At 39.7% G+C, this 16,337-nt stretch overlaps 1 protein-coding gene across 4 annotated transcripts in view; it reads right to left on the bottom strand.

Moving 5' to 3' along the window:
* Positions 1-16,337, bottom strand: part of LOC134213467 (voltage-dependent L-type calcium channel subunit beta-1) — a 405,504-nt gene that overhangs the window by 123,565 nt on the left and 265,602 nt on the right. The window contains exons 1-2 of one of the 4 annotated variants that reach the window (XM_062692546.1): positions 2,663-3,671; positions 2,124-2,576 (exon numbers count right to left, since the gene is read on the bottom strand). The exons of the other annotated variants lie outside the window; for them this stretch is intronic. Coding sequence (XP_062548530.1) covers positions 2,124-2,207 — 84 coding nt within the window. The 5' untranslated portion in view covers positions 2,208-2,576; positions 2,663-3,671. Of the gene's footprint in view, positions 1-2,123; positions 2,577-2,662; positions 3,672-16,337 lie in introns of those variants that run through there. 4 annotated transcript variants of the gene reach the window in all.

Raw genomic sequence — 16,337 nt, 5'->3', positions numbered from 1 at the left:
CCTAACACACGCGACGCGATTATATCGTTTGGCAACTGCTATTCTGTCGCCGTTGGTATGGAAGCGTAAATGGAACATTGCTTTCAGCGACTCAACGTTAGAATAGCAGCGACTGGTTGTCGCTGTCGCGGCGATGAAATCGCTTAGGTCTTAGGTCGACAGTCTGTCTAACTTGCTAAGATGTAACTAACATCTTTATGCTGGTGACCGACATGTGCGTATGCGTATAATGAGACCAGCAGACAACATCGACACGCTTATACAAAACATCAACATTGATTTTGCAGTCATCGTCAGTTACGATAGAAGGAATCCTGGAAGATTTCCCATCACCAGAAAAAAAAAAAACGACGGCCATAATATCCAGAAAAGCTGGTACCATCAATCTACACATCAATATTTCGTTTTGTAACATATTTGTACAAGCCAAAAGCTTGTACAGCTAGCCAACAATTTGTCCTGGACTAGCCAAATAAACAATGTGGTCACAAAAGTATACTCCACACTCTGAATGTTCAATCAAAGTTAATTGCCTATTTTCCGGGTATTGAACCACCGACATGGACATTAATTTACTATGTTCTGAAAACTTATATGTGAATATGTACATTATGTGGAAGATTTTGATTTGAAAAATGTATTGTAGGAAACCACTTTCCTTCTAGCGTACTGAGGGTCGTGGGTTCGAATCCCATCGAAGGAAAGTGGTTACCTTCAGCACATATTTCAAATCAAATCAAAACCTTCCACATGTACATATTCACATATGAGTTTTCAGGTTCCGAAAGTTAGCTCCTGTGCTTCCGCTATTAACCCGAAAGAAGTTAGCGCAAGCAGTGGTGATCTCATCTTTAACCTTCTGTGTTGTTGTATGTCACCCCGGACTTGCTGCATGGATGCTTCAAGTCGGTCCTTTGTTACTGCCGGAGTTCGATTCTAGAACACGATTTACCGCTCAACTATCATCAACCTTATGAGGCAAGCCTACAATAATAATCAACCTGTTTAACTCCTACAACATCTGCAACGCGATGAGCAAGAACCAGTTCGCTGTTGTATTGCCCAAAGGCACACATCGGCAAGTGAAAAGAGCTTGCTTTTCCATGCATGTGTTCAATAGCAGCTTCCTTGACCTGATTTGAAGTCCTGACTAACAGGTTTACGTTAAGAGATGATTCGGCAAATCATCAGAATTATTCATTTGATCAAACTTTGGACTTGAACAAACATTAAATCCATCTTGGTTCTCATAGTTAAAATTAAAATTATTATATAGCTCAGTACGTGTCAGGGCTTAGTCCAGATCGATCAAAAATTGCCTAGTCGGTAGGTGTTTCGCACAGCCGTTCGGATTTGTCACAAACAAACTCCTCGCTCATTTTTATCTCATTTAGATCTATTCTTAACGTTGCCAACCCTCGTTTTGATGATGTTTTCGTTAATGCAAAATTAATCAACCTCACCATCATCAGGATAGCATCCCACAAAGAATTGAATGTGACAGCATTTGCTTTCCATACTCAGCGCTGCACTACTCCGTACTTTCCATATGCTGACCGAAAGCATAATGTGGCTGTGAAAGCGAAAACTGACATCTGTCAGATTTTTTTTTAATTTTTCTCCCACTGCGCAGACTCCACCTCGCTTTTCCTGTGAAACGTCAAGATGTTCGAATGTTGTTGACTAAATGAGCAAAACAGATTACTATACATTACTACTACTCGTTTGATGGTATGCTGAGAAGACAGGAAAGAAGGCATTCTAAAGAGAGCAACATTTGTTCGCTCTTACGAGCAAAATCAAAATAAATCACTTTTCGTCCATCGGTCTAACTGCTGTGAACGATTTTCATTTTCTTTTAGTTATATTTTTCACTATGTTTGGGGTACGTCCATTGTATTGCTAAATGTGCATACCAACCGACATTGAATGAATGGAATTCGGTGTGGCTTTTATCAGAAGATTTTTTTTTTCAAATTGCGGTTACAGATTGACTAGAATTATTATCTACCAAAAAAAAGAACCGAACAGGATGCATACGTTTTTGGCGAGGTATGTCCATTTTACGTCAAATAAGAGGTTTATTTTAGTAGATGATGATGGTTTTAACGGCGATCACTCACCCTTCGGTTCCGATTCCTCATAAAAGGTGGCTTGTAGGTGGTGTTGTGGCGATGATGCCGATGGTGATTTTTGTGTTTCAGCATCTTGGACTTCTAGAAATTCCTCAGGAAATATTTAAGAGGAAAAAATCACTCAACCGTTCATAAACTCCAATCACTGCTCCTTTCTATGAATCACAGATTAGAATTTAATTCAATATTTGTGTTGCTGTGTTGCTAGTAATTCGTAGTGTAGAATATTTTCACTCTTTTTCTTGCACTGTTGTAAAACATATAAAACCAATTTCAGCATGAAACATTAGATTTCATACCGTTTATCACTTCAAAGATTTATTCACCAACACACTTATCACAATTGAGGTGATCTTTCACTATAGAGAGATCACGTGTTACCCGTCTACATTTGCGACATTTCAATGCCACTAATTTTCAAACACACTTCCCAATGCACAGCTGCAAAATCGAAATTCGATCAACCAAACTGGTGAGAGTTCCGTTTTCATTCAACGATTTTCCATCAATGAATTTCCGTGACTCACCAACACCCTTCGGTTGCCTAACCTTTCACTCGTCGCGATCCGTAGTTGCACCACCACCAATTTTCAATCCAAATTCCGACCTTGATTTATGGTTTCCCTTCTAGCCCCTACCAGGATGATCTGATGATGACGACGACGACGACGACGACAACGAAGACGTCGAATACGTAGGGTTTATCCCACCAAATAGAGCAAAAAATGTCGCTCCCCCTGACCGCGGAAAATTCCCCGCTCGCACTTTCCACGCAGATGACCGCGCAAGGACGCACAAAACCTTGAAAAGAACCCGGCGTCGATCGTTGCTGAGTCTAACGATCGACTCCATGCGCGTCGACCAGCCACGCTCGCCTAGATGCTGGAATTTTTGGCACACTTCTCCGTGAAACCGCGTCCGGATTTCGCCTGTTCACCGTCGTCGTCGCCTAGCTGACACTCTACAACTAATAAGCGGGAGGCGCGCAAAGATCGCGGATTTTCGCGTATTTCCTCACTCGAACCGAGGAGGACCCAGACTGTGTTTAAAAATAAAATCTCGGCTCTTGTCAGTGGCGCGCGGCGACGACGACGATGGCAGTGGCAGCAGCGATTTTAAGGTTTTTCGATCTTCCTCGTCACGATTGTCTCATTTCGCTTAGAGTGGCTTGGCTTTCAACAAGCGGCTCAGCTAACGGAGCAACCAACAAAACAGTTGATTTTCTTTATTTTATTTTAATTTTTATGTTGATTTGGCGTGAAAACAGTGCCAGTGTATACAAAGATGAGTTTCGCGGGTGAGCTGCAGCCTGTGTTTGGGTCTTTTTTAGCTCATTGGTCACGGTTCAAGTGCTCATTTACAAAACAGGACCATGTTTTAGATATCAGAGATCGAATCCTGTAGAGTATGGAACTACGAATAGCAGCCAATAAGTTTTTAATTGTTTATTAGAGTACTATGCTGTGAGATGGCACTGTCGTTATTGGATCGTAGTACCGTTTAACGTCATGATTGGTTGAGAATCTTGAATTGCAATGCGAAAATGATGCGAGCGGATATCTAATTGAAAAAAGAATCGATACTTTCTATTTGCTTGTACATTGTAGTGCACTGAAGGGATTATTCCGGAAAACAATTTATCCGTGGGAGGGCAGACTATATCAATTGACTCATTTTACAGAAAGGACTCGATCTTCCATTTTTAGCCATCAATAGAATATAGAACAGAACTTGCGAATATTTTAAACTTCACGCAGACGTTTTTCGGTTTGGAAACTATCAAACTTTGGCCATCCCAATTAGCAATTTCTAGTCCATAGCCACTCCTCCAATATTAATTTCCAAAATCTTTATACAAAAAAAAGTAAGGAGCGCTGGGTTTCTGCCATTTTCGTTTTTGGTAGAAACATTTTGTTGTTTCTGTTTTGGCAACATCAAATATGTTTGATACAGACATTTTAATTAAATCTGATCTACGAGTATTGTCTTTACTATAAGGATCTATTGTAATAATAATTATTCTATTTGTCAATGCATTGTCCATTTTATTGAAAGTGTAAAGAAGTTTCTACGTCAATTATAAACTATTTTCAGTTTATCGCTTGATAAACATCGTACTTTGTGATTTTGAGAACAATCCTCTAACACCCATTATTTTGTTTTCGCTCAAAATTACTATTTTGCTTTCTAAAATCAATATGGAAACGTTTTGGGCAATTGCAATTTTTAATCCGCGATTTCATCGCTTTCAGATTTCATAATTTTGTTTTTTTCCAGATTTTTTAATTGAATAGATTAATTTCTCGAATCTATCCTACTTTTTTGATTTTTAAACATATTAAAAACTTGAACATTCCCATTCAATGCTGTTATATTGCTATTTTTTAAACTACTGTTTTTGTTTCCTTATTTTCCGTGTAGGAGAAATGTGAGGGAATTATTTAAGAGTGTATCATTCACCACTTTAACAACCTCTTAATGAATAAGCTTAGTCGTGGATAAAAAACTAACCTACAAATATTTCACTCTTCAAAGATATAAGTATTAGAACAAAAACACGGAGGAACAAAAAATTACTCAACGTTATTTTTTTTTAATTTGTAGAATTTTGAAAATTATCATATTTAAACATGCATTGAAGTTTATATTATTGATCGATATCAAAAACTGTTCGATATGTGAACAATTGAATAATAAAAGTAGCGTTAGAGGGTTAAAAAATAACCTATTAGGACATTGCCATCTTGTAGCATAGTGTTCGTTATAACTTATCAGTACTTTCACAGTTATGGCCAGGCACAATGGATACACTATGCCCAGGGAGTCAAGAAAATTTCCAACCCAAAAACATCCTAGACCGGACCGAGAATCGAAATCACCATCTCCGGATTGGCAATCCTACGTCTTTGCTCGCACTGGTGACCCGATGGCTACTGGTGACCCGATGGCACCCGATGGTACAGATCTTTATTCTCAATCTGAGACGAGACCTGCAAAGACGCTGCTTCTTTTCCTTTGTTTTGACACTTTTTCTTCTTTTCATCATAATTGACCATCGAGTTTCAACTGTTTCCTTGACTGTTTCACCTAAGCCCCGGGTAGACTTCTCTGAGCAAAATAAAAGTGTACACAATTCGTGAATTAGTAAATTCATTTTCATAAGAATCATTATACCGGAAACAAAGCACACGTTTATAATTGATTAATAATAAGCTAATCGGATGATTTGGATTACTCGTTAAAGTGAAAAAACAGAAGTGTTATGCACAAGACACAACCGCCCAACGTAAACTACGTAAGGCAGTTTTGTTCATTGAGGATTGTAGTGCCATCATGCATGAATATTTTTGGAAAATTCATTTGTTTACTTATGTCACTGGTTTCAAACAAAACTAGCGTATCTTAAGATATGAAAATTGTTGGATACGACAATAGTTTAAAAAATTTACTATGAAAACCCAAATTTATTCCTCAGTGGTAATGATGCCTTTCTTGGATCCGAGTTGCCTACATTTGGGTTTCGAAGCATTTGATGAAATATTTCAATAGAAGAAGCCCTAGGGGAGCATCCTCTTTTCCGTTTGCAACATTTATTATTCAGAAACATTTCAATCATAGGCATATCTTGTTTTTCGTGCATCACTAGAAATCATAAAATGTCTATCATGTACCAAAACCCAATTAATTTGGTTGTGATGCGCGCGAGTAGAAAACGTTGCGGACGAGAAAAGAGGGTGTGTGTGTTAATACAATCCAACTCCCACTGTTTGGCAGTGTCACCAGTGTTGGTAAAATCTCAAAATCTCAAATCTGATCGGCGATTCAAATCATGCGTGAGTAAAATCCCATCAGAATCATGGCCCAGAGATTTGCTCATGATTCGAATAGCAATTTGCATCATTGCATGATATTTACGTGTTCTTCATTGTTGAATGCATTGAATTATCTGTTTTTCGTCTAAAACAATGGCCAATAATTGCATATATAAACAAAACATGCGCCTCGATTGCGTTTTGACGCTTTTTAGAACGAAATTATTTTTCGGTGAGTGAGCGAAGCGATGCGATTCTGGCCGTGAAACTCAAGCGCGATGCTCCCCCTACAGAATCGCAGGCGAGTTAGCTCGTGCATGAAATCTCGATGATTCAGATTTGAGTATGATTCTACCAACACTGAGTGTCACTATGGATAAAATATTCGTGCAACCATTTTAATATTATCATTGCAAGACTTTTGAATCAGGGAGCAAGAAGGTGATAGCTCTATTGTAACTCATATAGCCCGTTTCAAGAACGTATGCGTTCCGAAGCTTTTGTCGTGTACAATAAGTACCGCATGATTGCACCCACGTATTATAAAAATATCTTAAGTGCATTCACACTTCCTGAATCAAAGTTAAATCCTTCTGATTCAGGCGCGCATTTAATTGGACAAAATATTATAAGGCCGATAAAAATATTTTTATAAAATATGCTCCCCCCCCCCCTTCGGATTGTTTTGCTCAAAAATAACAATTTAAGGAGCATTAAAAAAAATTTCCGGTAAATTTTGAGAACTTTCAAAACATTCTTTAACAAATCCGAGGAGTTTTTTTTCCATTTTAATATTTATCTTTTACTAGCAGACCCGACGAACTTTGTTTCGCCTAAAATTGATTTATTCTCTGAGTAGTTCTCGAGTTATGCAGAAACATATCTTCCCTTCCAAAACCTCCACACGCCAGATTTGGTTCCATTTGCTTGATCTCGAGTTATGATGAAATTGATGTTTCATTTGTATAGAAGCCAGGTTTCAAAGAGGAGAGGGGTCTCGAACCATCTTAAGAACCTTCCCCGGCCCCCAAAACCTCTGCATTCAAATTTTCACGCCGCTCGATTCAGTAGAAGAAGAAGATTACCCCCTCCCTCTTGACTTTGCGGAGACCAGTAGACCTTGACCTTGCGTAGACCATAATTTTTAAGGCTCCCCCAAACCTAAGCGATTCCATCGCCGCGACGGCGACAACTAGTCGCCACGATTCTATCGTTGGGTCGCTGCAGGCCAATGTTCTATTTACGCTTCCATACCAACGACGACAGAATCGCTGTCGCCAAGCGATAGAATCGCGTCGCGACTGTCGCGTCGCGTGTGTTTGGGGGAACCTTTAATAAATATGCTTAACGGCCTTATTAGTTTTCAGTTTGCAAAAAAAAAGCTCAACATTTTTCCAAAGTAATTTTTTAATATAAACATGTTTGTGCAATTACATTGCAATGATTGCATTACTAGCAAGGGCATTGGCATTGATAACAATTGATCGTCTCATGCCTGCACAAACATGCCCCTATGGGGCCGTACACTTATTACGTAAGCATTTTTTTTGGGGTTTTCAACCCCCCTCCCCCCATGTAAGATTTTTTCCATACAAAAGATTTTTTATTTATATGGAGCGTAAGATATTGACAGACCTCCCCTCCCCCATAAGTGCTTACGTAATATGTGTACGGCCCCTATCTGCATCACTTTTTATACTCCATGCAGTACATTACGCATTTCTGTTACCTTTGTTTCGACCGCGGTCACTGGTCCGGCTCCATTGTTCTACTTTTTGTGCGAAACACCGCACAAAAAGCAGAGTCCAAAAACCAACCGCACTGAACGGCGACGGCCGAAACGAGACTCTTGCGGACAAGAAAAGAGGGTGCTGCCAAAATGATCCGATACCCTATTTTAACGTTCATAACCCAAAGTTTCAATATAATTGACAAATTGGTAGAGAATTTCCGAGTCGATTGATATATAAATCTCAAAAATCCATCGGAAGATAAAGGTGCTATTCAAGTTCAAAATCTTACATGATTTCGTGACGGTCTCGAATTTGGAAATTTTCATTTGTCACCCTGTATCCGAGTCTTCCCCTTAGACGTAGTTTACGTCAAAAGCATTAGTAAAACAAAAAACATGTGGAATATTTTAGTTGGGATAACAATACAATACTCAAGGTCTGTTTGGGCGACTTTAATGCGAAGATCGGATCCGACAACTCGAACCATAAGCGCATTATGGGACGCCATGGTCTCGGAGAAATGAGCGAAAACGGAGAGCTGTTCGCAGAATTTTGTGGTAATAAAGACATGGTGATCGGGGGATCGCTCTTCCCTCATCGACCGGTTCACAAGGTCACGTGGCTCTCCCGTGACGGCTTTACAGAAAATCAAATCGACCACATCTGCACCAGTCGAAAATGGAAACGAAGCCTTCTTAAGGTGGTTAAACAACAAAGCCACAAATCGGCCATCTTGGAAACCACGTGCTTTTTCTAGTGATTTTTCAAGAGCACGAATTGAGAGAACCACAATGCCCATGGGGATAAAAACATCCGTAGATCATTTGCTCACTTATGCTAAACAATCGACTTGAATTTCAGCATTGTACGAAAATTATTACGCTAGATTTGAACTTTTAATAATAGGAGTAGAAAACTGTGTGGTGAATTTAAAATTAACCACATGGCTTGATTGTATAATCACCTTAATGTACGGAATAAACGTAGTGCCGATATCGCGTCTGATCATCACCTCCTCATCGGCGAAATACGCCAGCGCATTGCGCGGATTCGTCGGCAGGAGGAAAGAGTTGGACGACGATTCAACACACGCCGACTGGAAGATGCCACGGTGAAACGGTCCTTCGTTGAAGAACTGGAGACGCGTGCTGCAGATATTCCGGAAGGTGGCAGCGTGGAAGACCAATGGACCGCCATCAAGAATGCCTTCATCGCCACCAGCGAGAACAATCTGGGCGAACTACGCACCAGAGAAAACAATGGATCACCGATGGGACCTGGAGGAAGATAGACGAGCGAAGAGCAGCCAAAGCCGCGATAGAGCGATAGAAAACCAGAGGAGCCAAAGTCTTAGCCCGTCAACGATACGCGGCTCTTGAGAAGGAAGTAAAACGCTCATGTCGACGGGACAAGCGAGCGTGGCCGACGAAGGAGAGAGAGCCGCCGCAACCGGGGACATTCGCCTCCTCTACGATATCTCACGACGCTTAAGCGGGGCGAAGATGAATGCAACGATGCCTATGAAAGACGCGAATGATCAGTTATTGACCGACCCAACTGACCAGTGCTAGCCATGCCATCACCACCTCGGCATGATCTGCCTAGGATCCGACGTATAACACGCGTCAATACCGAAGCTCCATCACTGCTAGAGATTCAAACAGCCATCCAAAGCATAAAATCGAATAATGCCCCAGGGGTCGACCGCATATCAGCCGAGAAGCTCAAAGCTGACCCCATGACATCCGCTCAACTACTGCATCGTTTATTTCGTAATATCTGGGACACCGCAACTTCCCGGTCGACTGGATGCAAGGTATCTTAGTGAAGGTGCCCAAAAAGGGTGACCTTGCTGTATGCGATAACTGGCGAGGCATTATGTTGCTGTGTACCGTTTTCAAAGTTCTGTGCAAAATTATCATAGCCCGGATTCAGGAGAAGATCACTGTGAATCTCCGGCGGCAGCAAGCCGGATTCCGTGCCGGAAGATCCTGTGTGGACCATATTGTCACGCTCCGCATCATTCTGGAGCAGGTCAAAGAATTCCAAGAGTCCCTTTACTTGGTTTTCATCGACTTCGAAAAAGCTTTCGACCGTCTCAATCACGAGAATATGTGGGGCGCCCTGAGACGCAAGGGGGTTCCTGAGAAAATCATCGGCCTCATCGAAGCACAGTACGAGGCCTTTTCGTGTAGAGTGCTGCACAATGGGGTCCTGTCCGACCCTATCCGGGTCGTAGCTGGTGTGAGGCAAGGATGTATTCTATCACCGTTACTGTTCCTCATCGTAATCGATGAGATTCTGGTAGATGCGATTGACCGTTAACCAAACCGCGGGCTGTTATGGCAGCCTATCACCATGGAGCACCTAAACGACTTCGAATTGGCTGATGTCGTTGCACTCTTCGCGCAACGGCGCTCTGATATGCAGAGTAAGCTCAACAACCTTGCCGAGCGCTCCTCTTCGGCAGGTTTAGTCATCAACGTCAACAAAACCAAATCGTTGGATGTAAACACAATGACTCCTTCCAGTTTCACAGTAGCCGGGCAACCAGTGGAGAATGTTGAAAGCTTCCAATATCTTTGTAGCCAAACGGCGTCAGACGGCGGTACCAAGATCGACATAGGCTCACGGATCAAGAAAGCAAGGGCTGCCTTTGCGAGTTTAAGAAATATCTGGAAAAACAGGCAGATAACGCACCAAAATACGAATTTTCAACTTTAACGTGAAATCTGTGCTGTTATACGCTAGCGAAACATGGTGTGTATCAGTGGAGAACACTCAACGCCTGCACGTGTTCATTAACAGATGCCTGCGGTATATAATTCGGGCATGGTGGCCTCACAACTGGATCTCAAACAACGAGCTCCATCGTCGTTGTCACCAGAGACCGATAGCTACAGAAATTCGGGAAGTGGGGCTGGGTCGGCCACACTCTACGTAGGGGCGAAATCTGTAAACAAGCATTAGACTGGAACCCAGCGGGACATCGCAGCAGAGGCAGACTCAGAGGCTCATGGCGGCGAAGCCTCAATAAAGAAATAAAAGAAGTCGACCGAAATCTAACCTGGCAACAGGTTAAAGCGATAGCCGGGCAACGCTCAGGATGGAGATCTTTCAAGTCGGCCCTTTACACCACCGGAGGTGTACAGGATCCATAAGTAAGTAAAGTAAATAACAATACTTTTACACAAAAAGCTGCTGGCTGCATCTGACAGTTTGTGACAGCAGTTCACTGTCAGCAGAAGAAGTTACATTTTTTCCTCTTTGCAAGTCCCGTTCCAGTTCTCAATGTATTGGTATAAAACAGATTCGCGCACGCACTGTTCTTTCGTCACCAATTTTAAGACTTTTGCGCACCTGATGATATCAACAGTGTAAATTATTTTTTTCCCAACAGATTAAAAGTTAGAAAAATCTGAGGGTGTGCGAATTTTAATCGGAACACCCTTTTTATGAAAAATATTCTAGTTCCCCTATTGGTATCAGCCTTGTTACTAGCGGCATCGGTCGACTTTATTCCCACTACAGGAGGTCGTGGGCTCAATTCAATTCAATCCCAATCATTTTGCATCCTTGCTATCCTGTAAAGAATATGTTTGATGTTGTCTTCATCAGGTTAGGGATAAAAGGTCGAATTCTTTCTTCCTTCTTTATTTTTTCCTTCTTCCTTTTTTTACTTTTTATTGCTTTATTCTTCCTTTTTATTTCTTCTTTCTTCCTTCTTCCTTTCCTTTTTCCGTCTTCCTCCCTCCTTTTTCGTTTTTCCTTCTTTTCCATTTGTACTTTCATCTTACTTCTTCTTTCTTCTTTCTTCCTTCTTCCTTTTTCTTTTTCCTTCTTTCTTCTTTCATCTTCCAGCTTTCATATCCCTTTTTCATTCTTGCGTTTTTCTATCTTCCCTCTTCTTTCTTCTTCTTGCTTATTTCTTCTTTCTTCCTTCTCCTTTCTACATTATTCTTCTTGTTTTATTCTTACCTTATCTTTCTACCTCCTCCCTTCTTCCTTTTCCCTTCTTCATTCTTTTTTTTCTTTTTTCTTTCTTCTTCACCTCTTTCTTTACTCTCTGATTATTTTTTCTTCGTCCTTCTTCGTTTTTTTTCTTTCACTTTTTTACTTTTCGACATTTTCTCCTTTTCTACCTTTTATCCTTTAGAGCTTTTGTCCTTTTGTCCTTTCGAAAGGGATAGATTACGACTTTTTGATCTTTCGACCTTTTGTCTTTCAACCGTTTATCAAAGATTCGTCTTCATCAAGATTCATCGCGTTAGATAAGATAACATTGGACAACAAAATCAGAAAACATTTCTAGTATTCGCGATGCTCATGTGTTGCATTTGTAGTTTTAGACCTGTAAAATCGACTGATAGCTGGCGTAGATTGATTGATTGCGAAAATTCCAAGATTATTTAGTTACAAAGTAGGATGGGGTTCATCACTTCAACGAGGCTAAAATGCTAAGTTATTACATTAATCTAAGTTTTTACGATATCGGTATGTCCCCACGAAAGTATTTTCAGGCCAAAATGTGCAATTATCAAGTGACTAAGCTTTTTCACGAATTTCATAATATCCGTTTAATTCAGTAGATGTACAAGTGTGCAAGCCTTTGTATGGCAACTTGAATCAATCTTAACACGTGTTTTTGGTTAACATGTTGAATTCTGCGATCAGGAAATAGGGGAGGAGAAGACCGCCAGCTGCCATCGAGAGAAAAAGTAGAATCATTGAAATTTTACACGGTGTAGTAGGAAATGAAGTATAATTTTGTTATACAACAAAAACTATAAATGTTTTTCAAAAAAAATCTTGGTTTAAGAGGTTAGAATTTCAAAAGCACACAAAATAGACATGACATCTCGATTTTTTTTTCTCGAATAAGCGGTTAATGCTTAAGATTGTTGAATTTCTAACCCCACAATCTAAAAATTGATAGACTAAAACATTTTTATAACGTTCTAGAGGCATTTTAATCATTTTCTATTTCAAGCCATGTCAAATTTCCATGATTCTACTTTTTCTCGAAACTTTTTCAGGTGGCAAAAGCAAATTCGTGAAAAAGTTTAGTCACAAGATGAATCAAAGTACATTGCATGGACGGAAATCTTCTTTTTACTATCACTTGCAGCGACACTCATCATACAGCTTCGTGATTGATTCGTATTTGTTTTGATCGGAAGTTCGGCAATGTAGGAACGAATATCTCACAGCATGTTGTCAAACTTTCAAACATACTTCGCAGCGTAAACAATGAATATCTGCTGGGGTTGAAATGAATATTTTGAATTGTGGTTGATTTGTAACATCAAATGAAGATTAATTAACTTTATAGCATAGCATAGCATAGCATAGTTACGGTATACTTCGTAGATTGAAATGCTTATTCAGATTGCTATCAGAAATCAAGGTGGGTGTAGTCCTTAATTTCAATCTAGGATAAAAATCACAAAAGCATGAGGATTACTACTCCTGGCCACGCCCATCTTCACCGTAGCTTGGGAGGGGAAGGAAATGTTGGTGTAGTACTTACTTAACGAGAGGCTCCCGACTCAGCGACACCCTCATAAGTACCACGGAGTTGGATATTGGGGAAGGTATTCGTTGGGTCAGGACTTGCCAGTTGCTGACAATGTGACCGTGGTAGATCTTACACCGTAACACACCACGCAAAGGTGTCTACCCAGCGTTACGGAGAAAATGAAGATTAATTAACTTTATGTGCAAAAAAGACGCATATCTTTTAGAAATCTGACCTCAAAATGTTGAATCCATACATTATAATGTGAAATGATATTCATATTTTGAGATTTCAAATTGAGTATCAATGTCGCAAGCCGAAGTTCTGTTTTGACACCACACGCAACAATGAAGACACGGACGCTTTCTGCTGTTCATACACATGCCGTCCTATTCAAGGACTGACAACTTGATAGTTTGCTGGATGTCGCCTGTTTGAATTCAAACATTAATGTAGTTGAAGTGACTTTTTCTGTCCCTGGCACATTATATCTACCATGCGTCTCCATGTGCTGTAATACTTATGGCCCATTTTGGTCTGATTTGGAAAGCGATGAATTCACTCTCGGATATTTTTGGCGCATGCATGGTCTTGCTTTGTGGCCCCGCGTCTTACCGCACGGCTAAGGAGAGCCCCTAGGATAAGACGTGACAATTGAATTGCAACTGCCTTGTTGTTTCCTCAGTCTGTTGCTTCGACGAGGTGGTGACAGCTTCCAGCTTCCTAGATTTGAATATTCTCGACTTCTTTGTTTGGTCCTATATGATGTCAAAGCTTAACGAATACAAGGTCAGCGTATTCAACGAGTTCAAAACGATAATTCACAAAATTTGGGGAAAAATTTCCAAGCGGTCCATCGTGCTGCTTATGACGCGTTTGAAAAACGTTTTACAGCTTTTGAAGATTTTTTTTTTCAACTAATTTTATCTGCTAATTATCTAATACATGCATTCATCTCTTAGAATAGGTGTTCCGTGTTTTCATAACACTATCATAGTTGTTTGCTTTGTTATAGTTTTAGTTATTATTAATACATTTCAATTAACTCTGGCTGTTAGGATATTTCCTCTGGTTGAATAGAACCATATAGGAATTACAATGTTTTCAACTTAAACTAAACTTAACCTATTTTATACTAAGGGTGCAAGGAGTTAATCGTTGCAATAGAAGATTGCAACGATTTTTGTCTAAAATTGGAAATTATTTTGTTGGACATTTGTTGCAATGTCTCAATATTAGAAATTCTATGAAGTTCATTGGTACTATACCACGGAGGCAACTTCAGAATCATTTTCAAAATTTTATTTTGAATCCTCTGAAGTGGTATTGGTATTGCAGCAACTAGTCCATTTTGGCACAGCATACAACATGGCAGGTATAAAAATTTATGTGTAAATCAAAAGATTGTTCTTAAGACAAAGTTTTGATTTTCTGTTTATAAGTGGATATAGACACATAATATATTTATTACATTTGGCTTGAAGGCCTTCAATGTGATTTTTAAAAGTTAATTTTTGATCTAGCAGAAGTCCTAAATATTTAGCTTCGCTAGGCCAATTAATTGGAATTCATAGTGACAATATGTCTGCTAGAAGGTTTCAAATAAGAAGCTCTCGAATTATGTGGGAAAATTATAAGCTGAGTTTTGAAAATTTTCCGTTTTTGCAAGTGAGTGGAGAAAATATCCAAATTTTTTTTTGCCATCTACTACAAATGACACGAAGGCTTCGCCCTTTGGCTGAGAGACCTGTGTCATCTGCGGAAAAAGATTTTTGACACCCTGGTGGTAAATCAGGTAAGTCAGAAGTAAAAATGTTATACAAAATGGGCCCCAGTATGCTGCCTTGGGGGACACCAGCCCTTACAGGTAATCTGTCAGATTTAGAATTCTGATAGTTTACCTGCAGTGAGCGATCTGATAAATAATTTTGGATCAGTTTAATAATTAATAACTGATGAGAATGCCCATGGTGAAAATCAAATTGCTCATCAGCAAAAATAGAATTGTCATTAATATGAACCATCATTCTATTTAAAATAATCTTTACATACAGATTGCTTATTAAAGAAAGCAAACTGATTGGGCAAACTCAGTTGGATTTTTGTCCGGTTTCAAAATTGGAACAACTTTGGCGTTTTTCCATTTATCTGGGAAGTATGCCAATTGAAAACATTCGTTAAATAAATTAACCAAAAAGGATAAAGAGTTTTTTGATAAGTATGTAGAAAATACCATCATCACCAAATTAGTTCTCTTACCAATACTTCATCCAAATTAGTTCCCAACGAAGGGTCAAAAACATTCTCTTGATTGAGAATGTCTTGGAAGCTCCGTGTAACCTGATCTTCAATTGGACTAATGAGACCTAGACTAAAATTATGGGCACTCTCGAACTGCTGAGCAAGTTTTTGAGCCTTTTCGTCTTTTGTCAATAAAATTTTATTTCCCTCTTTAAGGGCTGGAATTGGCTTTTGAGGTTTTAAGAATTTTCGTTAATTTCCAAAAGGTTTTCGAACTGGGATCCAACTTCGAGACATTATTCTCAAAGTTGGTATTTCTCAGAATAGCGAAACGTTTTTGCCTTTCTCGTACACTAAGTGTACGTAAAGGCTATAATACTGCTTCAAAAACAAAATTTTGATAGGAGGCCTGGAGGGCCGATTCTTATATACCGATCGACTCAGCTCGACGAATTGAGGTGATGTCTGTATGTGTGGATGTATGTGTGTGTGTGTATGTGTGTATGTGTGTATGTGTGTATGTGTACAAATTTTGTAGACACACTTTTTTGAACTTCCCATTGTCCGATTTGCTCGCAACAAGTTGCAGTCGACGCGGAATTCAGTCCCATTGTTTGCTATTGAAAATAAGATCAATAGCTCATCGCAATCTGGAGTTATGGCCAAAAAACTGTTTTTGCCTATAAAAAAATAGCAAAATGTTCTGCACTGAATTTTCCTAGATTTGAACAGCTGACCTTTGGGGTGGAAAGCGCTTACTATACCACAAAACCATCGGGACACACATGGTATGAGTAAATATAAGTTGTACAGTATTCATCAAATTGGTATACGTTCATTTCTTTTGAAAGCCACAGAGTTCACTCTGCTAGGGTAACGGTACCAATATTGGAAGTAT

The sequence above is a fragment of the Armigeres subalbatus genome, chromosome 2, assembly GCF_024139115.2.
Source record: "Armigeres subalbatus isolate Guangzhou_Male chromosome 2, GZ_Asu_2, whole genome shotgun sequence".
Classification (NCBI taxonomy): domain Eukaryota; kingdom Metazoa; phylum Arthropoda; class Insecta; order Diptera; family Culicidae; genus Armigeres; species Armigeres subalbatus.
Note: the sequence above shows the minus strand (reverse complement) of the source record. Positions and strands in the feature narration are given on the sequence as shown.